A 16,998-nucleotide genomic window follows, 5' to 3' on the forward strand; every position below is an offset into this window, starting at 1 on the left:
AAGGTTTTTGGAAGAAAGGCTGTGATGATGCAACAGTAGGAGTGGAAAGAACATTTGTATAAACACAGAAATGCCTCCTTAGTTTTTTTGTTTGTAGGCAAACGGAGGAAAGCATGCAGAGATGTAAAAGAGAAAGCATTAGAAATCAAAAGAATGAGCAAAAAAGCAGCAAATACACTGTAATGATTTTTCCCAGTTATTATATAAACTCTGTATGCTTTGGCTTCCTTCCCTGCAGAGGATCTCACTGGGTTAGTTAGGCTTTGGAAATACAGTGGGCACATTTCCATTTAAGCTGTAAAGACAAGATTTTCAAAATTGTGATTTCACCCCTCAAACAAGTTAAGTTACTGACTGATCTGTCACATTGGTTAGTGTACGAAGGTGAGTTTTGTAAACTTGTTCTGGTTTACATTTGAAGGTAGTGCCTAAATTCTTTGATCTGTTGTTTATCTTGACAATTCAGGCCTTTATTTCTCTGTGCTCATAACTGTAAGGCAGTAGACAGAATATGGAATAATCCCCTGATTACTGTTGCTTTTATCTAAGCATGGTGTCTCAAAGCCTTTGCAGGTCTGAAGTAAAAGGCCCTATCAGGTGTGAGAAAGAGTGGCTGCTCAAACAGGCAACCTTTGATTGTGAGAGCTGAGATAGGTACCCTTCTCTGCTGGTTTACAGCATCTGCTATAGTGGGCTTCTACATCATGGCCAAGTCTTCAGGCAGTGTGATCAAAATATATTCCAGTGGTTGGTTAAAAAGGCTGTTGTCTGAAGTCAGTTTTGACTGCTTTCTCTTGCTTTGATACTGTTCTCTGGCTACTGTGGTTTTAAAGTTTATTTTACTTTCTTCTCTTTGGCTTTTTTGCAAAATGTTCTCTAGATATTTCTCCTCTTTGGGTATTGCTTCAAAGCATCCTCTTCTCTCTATTTGGGATGTTTCTTTAGTAGAGTTCAGTGGAAGCTTTGTTCCAGCATATAAGATGACTTTGGGATTTCTTACCTGCCTAGCTTTGCTTGGTAAGTTTTATATTTGAATAGAAATCTTCAGTGACCCTGACCTTTCTAGAAGAAAACTACAAGTAGTTCTGTGAATACTTATTACAGCACGTCTGAGTGCATGTAAGCTACTGAATTAGAGATCAAGTTATAGTAGAAGTACATATCTTTCACTTGCTGGCTATTAGGGACTGAACCTTAATTAACCCCCCTGAGGTGACAGTCTTTAAAAACACTTTTAATTACATGAGGGACCATCAGGGCTTCTAACAATGACAGATGCAAACTATCATATTATTGGCCACCAGCCAAAGGCAGCATCATGGAACTGCTTTCCAGTTATACATACGAGAAAGATCCAAGAATATGTGTAGCTTTGTTGACAAAGTAAGAGAGAGAGATTTGCAGGTAAGAGATATTGCAGCACTTGCTACTGTATCAGATGTGACAGTTGCTTGAAGGTGGTGTCTGAGAAAAATAATTTTCAGAACTATTGTAATTTTGCTAATGAATACGTACAGTGAAATGTATTAATTACTTCCATGTAACCCTTTTTCTGAAATATTTATAATGCTCTTTTGTGGGATCTATCTAAATATTGATATTATATTTCTATTACAAGCTTTGTGTTTTTCCCCCAGCTTTAAGACAGCAAAATACTTCCTTTTTTTTCTTTGTTTAATTTTCTTTGGGTAATTATTGGCACAGAGACAAACATTTTGGTTTTACTCCTTTGGATTATAAAAGCTTTCACATAATACCACTCTAAAATTACTGTGTGAAAACATCTCTCACTTCTGTCAAAATAAAATATGATGCAGTAAAACCAGCAGGCATTTTAGTTTCCTCCTTCTCACTTCCTTATAATTCAGAGTAGTGCTCTGACAGCTGTGTATACTTTTCCATTTCTGTACCGTGTCCTGTAATCTAAGATGGAGGGAGGAGGAAGAGTAGTTTGCCCTGATCTTCAATATCCTTTTAGATTTGGTGTTTTTCCTTAAAGCATGTTATTAAAATAATGGCTATAAATGCAGTAACTTCCAGTCTCTGAAAGACAAAACGTTCTGTTCCCATTTGCAAGGCATGTTCCCATTGTCTAAGGTTTCAATGCTGTGTTTAGGTGTCCAGTGTATTTAGTTTTCTTAGGGCCAAGGTTTCTAGAAAGAGAAAATGTTTCCTTTCTGTTTAATTGGCTTTTGCCTCTGCCCTCTCCTTTAACTTCGTTTGCTGTTGTCTAGACCAGGGCTTGCCAGCATCCTGCATAGATGGGCTCTGCTTTAGTTGCCACCGCTCTCTTTTACAAGCATCTGAAGTCAGCAGAATGGCCTCATCCCACAGAGCAGACTAATATACTTAGTTTACTCTTACTGATTTGGAGTCAGATTTTTTTTTTTCCCCTCACCATTTTAGAAAGAATTAAACCCATTCTTTGTCTTCTCCTTGGCAAATTTGAGAATCAAGTAGTCATTAAAAGGAAAAGCTTAGCCATCATTTCAATGCGATTCTGTCCCACTCATCAATCCCGACTCAGTCTTCTGACATGAAAGGTAGTGGGTGTTTTCCTCAGTAAGTGAGAGTTGGTAGGAAGCTGTTTTGTTTCAATTTGAGTTCACTTTCCTCAGGGCAGAAAGCTTCTAAATTGTCATATTTGCCTCTATTTTTTTTCCCTTGTACAAACCCCTTTTAATGTTAATATATTTTAAATATGACAAACTTTAAACAAGCTGCTGCTGACAGGGATCAATACATCATCAGATGTAGCGTCCACACTGCTAACATTGTGTTTCCATGTGAATCATTTCAATGTCATGATGTTTGTTACTAAAGCAAAGTAAAAAGTATAGCATTTGCTCCTTAAGCTCTGAGTGCATACTGTTCTAGTTGTGCTCAGTACTGGAAATATTTCCAAGTCATTAGGTAGTAAGAGTTTTTCTAGGCAAGGCTTTTACTATACATAAATACAGAAATCTCCAGCTCCCTTCATTTTTCTTTCTGTAAACATCTGTCACTTATCAAAAGCCTCTTAGTTAGCTTAATTGTACAAAACTAGCTCAGGTTGCTACAGTCTTGATTTGTGAACCTGCGTATTTTTTCAGCGTTTTAGCCAACAGTTTTTTTAAAAAAAAAGAAGTCTGACTTTCTATGCAAGCAAAGAGAAGGTACAGGTTAGAAACTGAAGGCACGTCTTTCCCTGTGCTTCTTGACAATTGACTTCACTGGGGAGAGAGCAGAAATGTAGTGCACAGAAGTAGAAAGATCAACTTATTTCAGACACTTTTGACACTGTCCCATCAGTCTGTGTCCTGAGAATACAGGAGGGCAGCACTTGCAAGTTATACTGCACCTGAGCACACTTTCCCTGTAAAGCATGGGCCCTGCTGCTTGCTTGATTTTACCTGTGTGTGTGCGGGAGACTTGACAAGAGGCAATGAAAAAGGAAGGATGGGCTCCCAGGAGGAGTCAGCATTTCCATGCTCTGTTTGTTCCAGCATTGTTAGCAATGGTTTGTTATGTATAAAGGATAATGGGTCACAGGATGTTTTCTGTAAGGGGGTGGGATGGGTGTTGATAGTTTGTCTTTCATGTGTGGGGATTATGTCTCTTTAAAACAAACCAAAATACTCATAGGCTGTTTTGATGGTAGATAACTGATTTTATATATGATCAGAACAAAGCATGTATGTATAGACATTAATAACCCTATTCTAAATTTGCCCTATAATTGTGTATTTGTAACTTTTATGCAAAATGCCATGTCTTCCATGAAAGTAGTAGTATTTTAACTTTCAATTATGTCTTAAGGTTTTTTATCCAATTCATGTGTTTTAGTTAATTTGCAAATCCTATTTGGGTTAGAAGTTACCTAATCCTTACTGTTTAGAACTTAATGAGACTTCCTGAGGTAGAACAAATCTGCTTTAAATCTTTAGTGCATATTATGAAAATATGTACCTCTCAAAAATTGGGGCTTGCTCATTCAGTTGTCTTTTTTGCGTATTTAGATGCTAAACAATCTGTTGTTTGAACTGCTTTGCATTGTTGTAACCTGAACTGACTATAAAATCTGATTTCTGACTTTTCAACTCTAGGAATCTCTACCACCTGTCCAGTTTGACTGGAGTAGCAGTGGCCTTACTAACCCTTTAGATGGTACGTCTCTCCGTAGAGCCTCTAGCACCAGAGCTAGAGATAAGAAAGCTACAAAGTTCAGACAAACATCTATCTGCTGATTATTTTTTAAAATATACACACACACACATATATATTAAAATATATATAATATTTATTTCTTACTCCTAACTTTGGAAATTCAGGCTTTCTTTCTGATTAACTGTGCCCCTACAAGAAGTATTATGTAGTCTGAAAAATACTAAGTTAAATACTGTTTTAGATTCCTGCCATATGCTAGCGACACAGTGGCAATATTAACACTTCTTAATGTAAAACTGCAGATTATAATGGAACTCTGAACAAATGAGCATTTTAGATTGACGAGTTTTACTTCTTAAAGTATTTTTCACCAATGAACTATCTCTTTAGACATCCTTTGACAAACTTGTGTATAGTGGCTACTTCAAAGCACAATATTTTAACCTCAAACTGTTTGCAAAAGATACACTTCTTGAGCTGAAAGTTTTCAAATTTACTGATAATTTTATATTCCAAAAAGGTGACTTAATCTGTTATCATTTTTGCTTACACTCAAGAGCTAATTATAGCAAATATATTAAATTAAAGAGGTAGCTACAAACTTATTTGTATCTGTAAATGTATATATAGTTATCACATAAAAGACCCTTCACATATGTCTATTTTAATAGTAAAGTGACTTGTGCCACCGCCTTCAGTCTCAGAAATGTGAGTGCATACAAGGGAAATAAAACAAGTTTTGGAAACTTGTTTGATTGACAGACTAGAAGCCTGTAAAGAAACGGATACCTTTATGAGGAGCCACCTAACAGCAATTAATTCATGACACATAAGTTGTTCAAAAGTAGGCTAAAATAAACTGCATCTTTTACTGCAGTGGTGTTGCTCTTGGTGTTGTTTCAGAACATGTGGGATGTTGAGTTTGGATAGCAATATCATGGTGCTGAAGGAAAGCCTGGATGGACCCTTTTGCTGTTGTCTGGTGTCTTATTACTTCAGTCAATCATCATGCTTGCTTTTTAACAAACAACTTCTTTAAAATGTATCTTGGTTTGGTTTGTTTTAGTACTAAAGGGGAACAGTATAATTTACCAGTGAGGAACTGGATATGAGAATGGCATTTGTTACCCTGTGTTCATGCTGCTTTAAGATAATGATAATTAATAGCTTAAAGCTGCTAAATAAAACCTTAAAGATTTTTTTTGTTGTTGTTCTTTGCTGTTTGGGGATCTGCTGAGTCTTCCTGATCAAAGAATAGCTATGAGGGGAGAAAAAGCCCACTATGTCCTAACTATCAATCGACCTATATATTGTTTCCCTTTAACTGATCACATCTTTCTCTCTGAGTCGTGCTGGTTCTCTTTCATTTCTAGATTGAAATAAATATATCTATTTTAAAGTTACTAGTGTTGATTTCCTTGCTGCATTGTACATGAGGAAATGTGCACTGAATTAAGTTGTTAACATTTTAGAAGGTACAAACTAATACTGTAAGCATTGTTTTCATGTCAATTTTTAAATTGCGTACTGAGTACTAATTATAACTTGCATGTTCAAGTGTGTGTCTTACCCCTTTTTACACATAAACCCCTCCCTTGGCTTACCTTCTATATGGCTGCCTACCAACACGGTCACTGAATTTCAAGCTAGTGGAGGTTCCACTCTTCTGAACCTTGATTTCTTTGGGCCCGTGGATGACAGTAGCTCTAGCAGCACCACCACAATCCCAGGTCAGCAGAGTGTTAAAACCACAAATGTAATATTACAATGACTTACTAAAAGCATGAGCACATCACTTGACTTTCCTATAAACAAGGAGAAATTTTACACCGTGTTTCTCTAAAATGTCTTTCTACGGCATTTTTCCTTTTATCTGTGTTGTTTTTCTGATGTTTTGTATCGAGTGTGAAGTATTTAAAAGGTACTGTCAGCTCTGTCTTTGTCACATGCTGGAAGAATGAATGGCTCTCATGCTCTTGCAGATAAGATGTTAAAACACTTGTTTCAAATGGGGAAAATTTGAAAGCTAAAAATTGAAAAAATGAAAAATGCTGTAGATGTGGCAATGCAAAAAAATTGAGGCTTGATCCTTCTTCTGAATTAGTGTCTCCAAATTACAGAATTATACTGTTATTTTGAAGTTATCAATATAAAGTTATGAGGTTTAACCTATCACAGCCCCACTGGTTGCTGTTAATGTGTGTGTGTGTGTGTGTGTGAACTAACATGAATGATAAAGTGAAAAAAGTGTTTTAACAACATTCATAATGGAAAACAAGGATAGTTGCATGTTTGTGGGACACAAGAAGTTCAGGAAGGTCAGTTATAAAACCAGAGCACTTCATCTGCAACTTACTCCCTTAAAAAGGAGATGAAAACACCACTGTCTCCACTGAATAATATGTAAAAGTAATTTAATTCACTTATCACATGGTTTTGACATGCTCTGAGTATTTTGTGCGAGCTTGTGAAAGCCTACACTTAAAATAAATTTCTGCAGGAATTTAAGGGGATATTTTGGGGGTTTATCCTAGTGCATAGGTTAAGTAGATAAGGCAAATACTCTTCGAATACAGTGCCTGAAGCCACGATAATCACTTTCTTCTTAGGATGGGGTTTTTTCCCCTCTTAGTGATTTAAATTTTTTTTAAACCCAAATTTTAAGAGGTTTGGGGTTTTTCCACATATCAGATATTTGCTTATTCTTGTATTTTATTTAAAATAAACAACAACAACAAAAACCCAAACAAAACAAAAACAAAAACCCCTGCTTTTTAGTTTTGAATGCAGATCATTGAAGACAATTTTGCGGCATCGCATTCCAAGTCTTTTTATTCCACCCTTGAGAAATGCCATTCCCAGGTGAAAAATGGCAGGTTTGTCGTGAGTGACTGGTAGCAAATTCAGGACACTGGAGTCTTACAGATCCTTTTGTAAAGTGAGTGCAAGTCTGCTGACGCAGAAGGCATCAGTACCCATGCAGTCGGGTACGGTCTTGTGCCCTGATGGTGCACACACATGAAGTGATTATTGGAGGGGTACTCTATTAGCCTTTTATTGCTTTTTTTTATGTTGTTGCTGTTTCATGAAGTTACAGGTATTATCACCTTCCCTGGTATGCCTTATAGTGCAGATTTTTGGGTTTGGTGGTTTATTTTTGTTTTATTTGGCTTTTCTTTCCTCCTGACTTGTTTCTGGGAAAGTCGTTTGTTTCTTGGCTTGCAGCTCGTGTGTTTGTGTGCCTGTTTAGGAGCTTTGTGTGGGGTTTGGTTGGCTAACTTTCCTTCACTATCTCATTAAGGTTTTGCAGTGCTTTCCTTAAATACTCTCTAATCATTTGAATAAAATAGAGAATATGCAACCTTTAAAATAACTAAAGTAATTGAAAGGGAATTTGTTAGATCTTTTGGCTTAAAAACCAACCTTTTCTAAGTAATAGAAGTTTTTTCTTTGGAGACCTTAATCCCATTTACTCTAGATCTACACTGTATTCTTAATCTGATTTCATCAGTAGCTACAATAAATTTAATAAATTTGCACTTTATAGGGAGTTACTAATTTCTAGTGTGTTCCTACAGATTTAGTGTATTGTTTTATTTTTCACGTTGATAGTTTAACAAATGTAGCTGAGTAAGAGGTGCCTAAAGAACAAAAATTGAGCAGTGACATCGCACTACAATGAAAATGAATTCAGGACCGTAAATGTGAATATCTAAATGATGTAACTTACAAGGTTGCATTTAACATTTGTTGCTGAGTTGCATGTCAAAGAACTTCTCGTTTCAATTAGTTTTACCATTCGTACCTTAATGGGATTTCGCAGGCTTCTGCAAGTCAAAGTGTATTTCTTCAAATCTTCCTCTCCCTGTTTGAAAGTGGATATTTTATGAAATAGCTGGACTTTCTCCTATTTCCAAATTCTGTAAACATCTGACAGTACTTAAAGTCTTGGTATACTGGTCTCAGGACAGTACCTGTTTTGATGTTTTTTATGAAACTGGATGAAACTAACTTTGAAAATCCAGACTTGGGAAATACAGGTTGAAAGGAGATCTGTTTAATTTCTAATGAACTTATATTAAATGGAGGAAATATTTCCCCACAGTTCCTGCAGCTTAACCAGGTGATTTTCTTAATTTTACTTTTTGCTTGGCATAGGTTCCTAACACTTAACTTGTGCAGAAATGACGAATGGTCAAGACATTGCTTGGGGAGAATTCATGCAAAGCAGGCGTGAGGATTATGAATCTCATCTGTTTGCACACATAGTACTTCAGTTACCGGGTGGAAAGGGCAGGACAGTAGGCACAGGTGCCTATTTTTGTCTAGTATTCTTTTGGTATTTCAGGAGTGCTTCTAAAAGTGTCTTGGTCCAGGCAAGTAAACGGACTAAGATCATCAGCACATCAGTTTATAAATGCTGGTTTTATATTCGGTAGCTACATGGGGCCGTCATGTCCCAAGTAGTTGACACGTTTCTTCTGCAGTAGTAGGAAATGCTTCTGTGTTGTCCAAACCAGCTGGCATTAGTGTTACACTTGCTTAGAACACAACAAATTCCATACAACAATTCTACACTATTTTTGAAAAACATTTAAAATTGTGGACGGCACATAAGCATGCTTCATTTAAACTCATTAATTATAAATTATAAAATAGCTGAAACTGTAACTAGAGGAATATCACCAATTTAAAATGCTTCTGAGCAACAAAATGTGTTGTAACCGTTTCCTCTTGATTTATTGTGATAATTCTTATTCCTGAAGACTTTTTTACATACTTAGTATCTAAAAAACATACTTAGTGTCTAAAAAACATACTTAGTGTCTACAGATGTGATGCTTGATATCAAACAGGTAGAATTTCACCCATACATATCTATTTTTTTTGGATGCAGATTTCCACTGTTTGCTTTGTTTTCAGAATGACCTCTGCTGGTAAAATTTGAAATCCACTTGCAACATGTATGAAACTAGAAAATCAAGGCCGAAACATCCAGATACTTGATGCTTTGTAAATAATTGACAGATGAAAAGGGAGCATAGAGTAAAAGTTTTGGTAGCATTATACATATAAGTATAGCGTAACTTTTTAAATGCCATTCCACTTGTATGTATCATAAAAGCTGCTTTTCCTCACTTGAAAATTTTAACACAACCTCTTGTGAAAAGCAAGATACTAAATGCACTCTAATGCATGCCCGTGTTGTGTGTAATCTCCTGTTAAAGAGTTGTTCCCTGTAAACGTGCAGCATTCTTTTATTACAAACAGTTGTGATGAAGTAATTGAAACAATCTGTTTTAACATAGGTGACATTTCTACAGGTGTTTCACTCTAAAAAGTAAATCAAGTTTGTTTTGTTTACTCTTAGACTGAGACCTTGTATGCCAGACTTGATCCATTATATGTGTGTTTTGTAGTACAACTATAAAAGCTGCTGAAAGAGGAGAGAGGGTGGTGGTTCAGAAATGCAGACATGTTCTGTCATGTTCTTTTCATGTGTCTTGAAATTAAAAAGTATTCAGATGTTTACAGAAAACAGTCTCTAGCGAGTTTGTCTGTAGCTAATTATGGCTCTGCTTGCCTCCAACCATCACTGATTATCATTTTATACTATAAGGTGTGGATCCTGAGTTGTATGAATTGACAACCTCAAAACTGGAAACTTCCAATGCAAGCAACAGAGTGACTGATGCCTTCGCAAGACTCATGTCCACAGTGGAGAAGGCAAGCACGTCCACAAGGTAAATACTCTGTGCTTTTTTTCTTTTTCTATGGGTGGCACAAAATGTGAGGAGTGAATGCATGTGCTATTTTAAGTCAGAAGTTCTTGAGTGATCAAAAGGCTTAAATTTAATAAATAAATTTAAGTATGAAATTCATAGTACATATGTAGTTCATATCTCATGTTAACTCTAGAATAAGGTGGGTGATTCTTTCAGTTCCTGGGCTGAAAGAATACGGTCACCAGGACATAAGTTGAAAGCTGGAGCCAAAGACTGAACTGGAGGAAGCAACTTCCTGAAGAGCAAGGCTGATTCCCGAGAATGGAAGGGTAAACTGAATCCCACAGCTCAGTGACCCAGGACTTTGACAGAAGACTCTCCTGAGCCCTCTGTGTAATTTATGGGTATGGAATGTTGGGTTTGACTAGTTGGCCTTTAAAGGTCCCTTCCAACCCAATGCATTCTGTGATGATGTTCCACAAGTAAAATGATCAGTGATTAATAATTATGACAATATTTATCCCTTCCCATGTATTTCTAGCACCTGTCAAAGCTTCAGTGACCAAACATCAGATATGTTTTGGTGTTGCAAGTTAAGGAACGAGTGTGAAGTTAGTTTAAGATGTCCTTTCTGCTTCATAGATGACATGTGAAGTTCTTCTGTACTTTTTTTGGAGGTAGAACCTATATAAAGGCTTTAAGTGTCAAATGTCTTTCTTGAATGGGTACAGAGTAGGCTCTCCATTTATAAGCCTGTAGTCTTTGCATTGTTTGGTTGGTTGGTTTTTTTTTGAAGGTGTATCTTAGCAGAAGAATTCTGGACTGTCTTAACATGTAATTAATGCATGTGCCCATTAAAAGAATCGCTGGGTGATTTTTACCAAGTAAAATGTTCCTGTTGTTTAGGAATTGCATGCCTCAACATGCAATACATAATTAGTTGCTTTGCAACTAATAGATAGTAACATATCCTCACTGATAAGTGAACTTTGGAGTTTATTCAGCACTCTAAAACTACATGGATGCCTTTCTGTGCAGCATAGCACTTGGAGAGTAGGCGTGGTTGAAGAGTTGTGGCAAACATAGTGATTTGTAGTAGTGGGAGATAGCTGACTTTCTTAAAATTACTAAAGCTGTAATTTTAAAGAGCCCTTCTAAAACATGCTCCTGCGGTGAAAATTGAATAAAAAAGACCAACAAGTCATGACATTTCAAGGGAGAACCAGTAGAGGGAACTCCCCACTTCAATGCTGATTCTTCTGTCTCAGCTTCTGGATTGCCTATTTTTCTATCCATGGAGTGCATATACTCTTTCTGAAGATGCACTAGTTGGCAAGTTTGGCTTTTGCTAATTAGAAAACATAGTTACAGTTGAAATATTTGTATAATATCTTCCAAGTCGAACTTAAAACTAACTACAAATTCACATCAGGACACACAAACTCCAAATGTATCATCATTTTATTTCCACTCAGATTTGTACCTGCTTGCTTGTTTTTTGTCTTAGCTTACTTTTTCTTTGCAAAGAAAAATGTAATGGGGAAAACTGCTTTGCTTAAATAAAAGTTGACCTTCATTTTGCAGTATTGTTGGTTTTTGATATGCAGTGTTTGGGATTTTTCCCAATGTTTCCGTGGTGCACTTGAAAACTTTTACTTGTGCTGTTAAAGCTCTTTATCCAGATGTCAAAATTCTTCCCCTGTTCTAGAGAGCATTGCTTCCTGATGGGAAGAGGTTCTAGATCTGTGCTGTGGCCATGTATTGGGCTGTTGAGAGAGCCCGAGACCTCAGACTTGGCACTTGAATTCAGGCACACACAAGGATTAGCTGTTTTAAAGCAGCTGTTTTCAGTATTCAAAACTTTCTGTATGTTTTTTGTCAACTCTGAATTTTAAAAATTTCAAGTGTGTTTTTCTTTTCTGATTTCATGCTCTCCAAAAGCAAAGCAGTCTGTTTTTCTGTTTTTCAACCTAGAGACCCTCAGATATAAGAAGGTCTTATCTCAACAGCATGCCACATATGTTGCAGTATGTTAGCTTTTCCTAATGAACTTATTTTTCTTTTAAAATTTGTATATTATTTTTTCATGAACTAGAGACTTTAAAATAGGAGTGGCTGGGTCCAGCCAGTTCAGTGAAGGTGACATTCATGCATGAGCCTGAAAACACAGACTGTTAGCCATTCATGATAACTGATTAGGGAAAATGTGGCCAGGGACAACTTCAGTTGTGCTTAGATTATCCTAGGTCTGTCTGTAACTTGTCTGTTCTCAGGATCTTTGAGGATAATGTTTAGAGTGAAAATACCATTGTTCAGCTGTAGGGAAGCCATGTGAGGAGTCATCTTTATCTGAACTAGCTCCATCATTTGCTTGCAAACTGATCTCTTGAAGTTGGAAAGTAATTTTCTCAGAAGGAAAGCGTTGGAAGAGGAGGGGAGACTTCCCCCTCAGCTTGAGTCTGAAACCTTGACAGCAGCAGTAAGTGTTGAAGGTCAGGGATCCAGTGCAACTTCCACCCAGGGAGGCTCTGCAGCCTTGCCCAGTTCTGTAGAATTGGCAGAGATCAAAAGCTTATCTGCTGTCTTTTTGAAGGAAAGCAGAGCACTGATAACTTTTCAAGTAATGGCCAAAACTATTTTAATCTGGAAATTCTCCTTGTGGGCAGTGTTGGATGGAGCAGGCTAACCCTTAATTACAGAATGATTTTAAGTGCATTTCTCTAATCAGCTCATTGTTGCTACTGGAGTGTGGCCTTGCTGGTGCTATCCACAAAGCCCTTTGCAAACATGAGAGGTGACTGTGAAGTACTGAAGGAATTGAGTGCTGCAGGAAGGGCTTGGAATGTAAAACAGAACAGTGAGGTGTCGGTGCTGCATCGACAAAACATTCCCTATTTCTTGCTAAATTTTCTTTCAGCAACTTTCCTGCCTGTCAGTCTGGCTAATTTCTTGCAGGTTAGTGTTAGCATGCTTTTGGAAAGGAAATTTCATGCCAATAGGTAGAGGGACTTGAAATTATTTGCTTTTGCTTGGGTAAGGGCATCCCTTCTGTCTTGTGAGGAACTGTTACCTAGTGCAAGAGAAGAGATGGATGGGGGTGAAGCGTTGTACAAGGTAGTTTTAACACCTGAATAGGCAGAGACCCTGTTTTGAGCCACGGTTGTGTCCTTTAATGGTTTAGTAATCAAAAGTTCTGGTTCCAGAGCAGACAGAGGTAGTACAGCTGCCACTGACAATCCACTTGAGTGTCCGTTCTGTAAGCCATGGTAGCTAGAAATTAAGAGTGCATGAGTAGAAGTTTTGCAGTGGCCCCCACAGACCAAGGTTTAGCAAAATAATCTCTTGACAGTGGGAACACCTTCAGCAGAAGTCATGGCTGAAATTAATGAACCTGACATGGTTCTTTCTCTTGCCTCAGTCAAGAGGCATCACAGTTATTAGATAATCTGGTAAGTTTTAATGATACAAACAATCTGCAGTGATGATGCTACTTCAGCTTTTAAGTTTAAAGAGTTTGTGAGTACTACTTTAGGTTTGCTCTGGTGATATTTGCCGCTGAAGGTGCTGGCTGTTATCCAGAAAAGGTACTTACAGGTTCCAGTTTTATTGTCTTCTAGAGGAACCTGTCTCTCTCCATTGAGGAATGGAGACTTCAGGCTGTCTCATCCCTCTCTACACTGAGATGATTTTAAAAAGGGGTTTAAGCCTCATTACCAGGTGATTACCAGACTATTATACGATAGCTGTAACTTTGTAGTAGTTAAATAATGTTGGTGTGTCCTTTATAGATACTTTTTACAGAGTACTTCAGGTAGACCAGTTACTGCAAAGGTCCTCTAGCCAGGAGGGGATCATTCAGTCATTGGGTGACGTTTGCATCTGGCGGTGCTTACTGGTGTGCGTGTGTTGCAGTGATGTTGCAGAGACCAGCTAATCCAGCAAGAGCAATAGCATCTTCCTGTGATGAGGGTCCTCATTATGATCACCAAATAAAACGCAGCACTACCTCTGGGACCTAGCAGTGCCATTTCTTAGCGTGCCACATTTGAGCAAAAGAGGAAGAGTTATATAAATAGCAAGGTGTGTGTGAGCTCCATCTCGGTGCCTGAATAACAATTGCAGGAACTCCTTTTAATGCAAATCTCTTGAGTCAGCCCTCTTCCTTTGGTTTCTTCTGTAAAACACTCCTTTGTTAGCTGTTAGTCCTTGATCACCAGGAGTTTGTACCTTTAAGAGGCTTGTGGTAAGTGATTATTAATAGTGGTACCAGATGCTGATAACACAGTGGTGGGTGACAACCACATTTCAACAGCTCAGAGATAGTCCTTCGAGTGCAAACAGAGCTGATTGTGGAGTTGTTGGAAAAGAGGAGGCACATACTGGCGCTCTGCTTCTTCCTTCAGTAAATCCAGCACACAGCTTTGTTTATCCTCTGGAATTTGGTAATCTGCCTAGTCAGTGGCTCATGAAATTCCACTGCAGCAGAGAAAAGAAAATATTGCTATTCTAGTGAAGGAAAGTCAGATTGAGTATCTAGGCTGCCTCATTGAGAGCTCTTTCATCAAGTGGAAATTTCAAGTAGCAAACAAAAGTGATAGTTCAGTGTCAACACAATGATCAGTGATGTCAAGGATGGGTTTGACCCCAGCTCTTTTTCTTTTTTTTTTTTTTTTTTTTTTTTTTTACTTCTCCTAACTAAGAAATTCTGAGACTGCTACTGAAGCAAACACATAGTGCCTTGCTTCCCCCTCATCTCTTACCAGTTCAGGAAACAATCCTGATGGGTGCTGACAATAGAAAATACAAATATGTGCTGCTGTGTGATCAGCGTGGTGATTGCCCTCATATGAGCTCGGTTTAAATGTCATAGCTAAGATGAAATATAGAAAGGAAATTTCTAAAGTGTTCTAGGGAAAGGCAATTTATTTGGTTCAAGCCTTTTGACTCAGCTTTTTGGCCCGAAAATGAGGGAGCTTATTTAGCTAGAATTTCTAATGTCATTATAGGGTGCAGTAGATGCCTTTTTGGAACTGGAATACTTGTGGTTTTTAGTAATACGCAATGTTCTTCAAGATAAGCCAGATGTGTGTAAAGTATGTGTGTCTGGGCATGGAGAGGGGTCTTCTGTAGCAGTCTGAGCTGCTCTTCATTTTACTTAAGAAATGTGAGTTTCTTGCATAATAGTGAGAATCAAATAACATGGGATTCAGTCTTCTTTATTCATTTGCACTCAATAGTTCTTGTGGATAATCCAAAAGGCAAAGTAAACACCAGTGGTTCCCAGACTGCTGTATGTATCGTTATGGCTACACATACTACTGCAAAGCAAGTAGCTAGAAGTTGTGAGCTACCTTTTGCTACTGATGAGCCCTCGGGGGAAAAAAAGGTTTGTGGAACATGATGTAGAGTGGTCTGATGTATATTCTGAGTACTGTCATATGGGAAACACAGCATGAGAACCTTCTTTTTCTTTTAAAAGTATTAAGAAGTAAGGATCTTCTTAATGTCCTTTCAAGATTTTTCCATTTTATTTTGAAATATACTGGATTTACGTTGTTTAGAACTAATGCTCCTATTGTCTTATCCATAGAATATTTTCAGTGTTGTTTCTTCCAGTGAGTAGTCCCAGAATGACATTCTGGAACTTAAAAAAAAAAAAAAGTTGTGGAAAAAAAAAATACCATCTGAATAGACAATCTTTTTTTTTCCTTATTGCAACAATATTCAGGAATGTTTTGCTGACTTTTTAACATAAAAAGTGGTGTTGGTAGGCAGATAGATATTATAACATTAGACTACCTTCAAGTAGCTTTACAGAAGTGCCTGTCAATGGGAGACAAACTGCCAGAACGTTGCTTCAATCAGTGATTCTTTCAGTGATTCAAAGGATATCAGGTACTGGATTAATGCACTTTGTTCTTTTCTTCTCAACAGGAAGCCTAAAAAGGAAGAACATCTTAGTGAAGAGGCTGCCAAGGTGATTTCTAGCCTTCCTGACTTAACTTTCATGCATGCCAAGGTGTTGATGTTCCCAGCCACATTAACACCTTCAACAAGCTGCCAAGAAAAGGTAGACTAAAGTGATGTGAATTGGACGTTTTCTATTGATTTTTTTTTCCTTCCCTCTGTGGGTCGTAAAAAGCAACCTTGCTTTAATTGAAAAAAATCAAGTTCAGATGATTTGTTGGTAAGCAGCACTAGAAAGGTATACATAGTAATGTATATTTATTTACATACTGGAGTCCTAAATTTATATTAGAGAAAAATGTAAATAATTGGGGGTAAATCTTTTTGAAGATCTATTCTTTTTGTTGTGCTGGGGTGTATACATTTATGTCTTTGTGAAATACACTGGTGGTGTCCTTCTTACAAAACTTTAAAAAGTTTTAAAAAAATTCCTAGAAACACATAATGAAAACTTCAATCTTCACATTCTGTGAAGTTTCCCTTGAAGGTTTTCAGATTGCATTGAGCATCTTTTTCTTTTCTGCGTATATTAAAATACATGTTGCTGGGAAAAAAACAAATGGTTACGTTGTCCCTTTGCAGGCTTTCAGTTTTTGTTTCTTTAAAACCCAGTAATTTCTTTTCTGTTTCAACAAGCTTAACATGTATTCTTCCTTTTCTTCTTCCCCCTCCCCTGCCCCTGGTTGGTTGATCAACTTTTATGTTCTTAATTTCAATAGTATGGCTCTGTCACTATATAGCCTTTTGAAAGGTATGATGTCAGTAACTTCTTGTTCCAGTTATGGATCACTGTCTAAACACTTGATTTTTGGGGGGTCATTAGAAGGTTGTCTGCTTTTAATCAGTTTGATTTGGAGAAGAAGGACCAAAACTATATGAATGTCTTACAATGAAATTTACCTGTTAAAAATTTTTATGTTCTGTTGTACCACTATTCCTGTTTGATTTTGCACAGTGTAAAATTGACATAATCATAGATTGCTATGGTTTTAGGCTGTATATACAGTAAAAACTATGGGTTGTAAATGTCTGGGGAAATTCCTATGGAAAAAAAAGAGCTATGTAGAAGAACCTCTAAAAAGGTCAATGTGCATGCCCAAGGTCTTTTGAGATTTAAGTGTGTAAATTTCCTTTTAGCTTACACAAAATAAAATAATTT

General features: G+C 37.2%; 1 protein-coding gene across 1 annotated transcript in view; it reads left to right on the top strand.

Annotated features, from left to right (window-relative positions):
- Positions 1 to 16,296, top strand: part of AFTPH (aftiphilin) — a 34,463-nt gene extending 18,167 nt beyond the window's left edge. The window contains 4 exon segments of the mRNA XM_010182605.1: positions 4,086 to 4,146; positions 5,793 to 5,876; positions 9,767 to 9,890; positions 15,807 to 16,296. Coding sequence (XP_010180907.1) covers positions 4,086 to 4,146; positions 5,793 to 5,876; positions 9,767 to 9,890; positions 15,807 to 15,951 — 414 coding nt within the window. The 3' untranslated portion in view covers positions 15,952 to 16,296.
- Positions 16,297 to 16,998: the final 702 nt, after the last annotated feature.

Source organism: Mesitornis unicolor, unplaced genomic scaffold (genome assembly GCF_000695765.1).
Source record: "Mesitornis unicolor isolate BGI_N332 unplaced genomic scaffold, ASM69576v1 scaffold46934, whole genome shotgun sequence".
NCBI lineage: Eukaryota > Metazoa > Chordata > Aves > Mesitornithiformes > Mesitornithidae > Mesitornis > Mesitornis unicolor.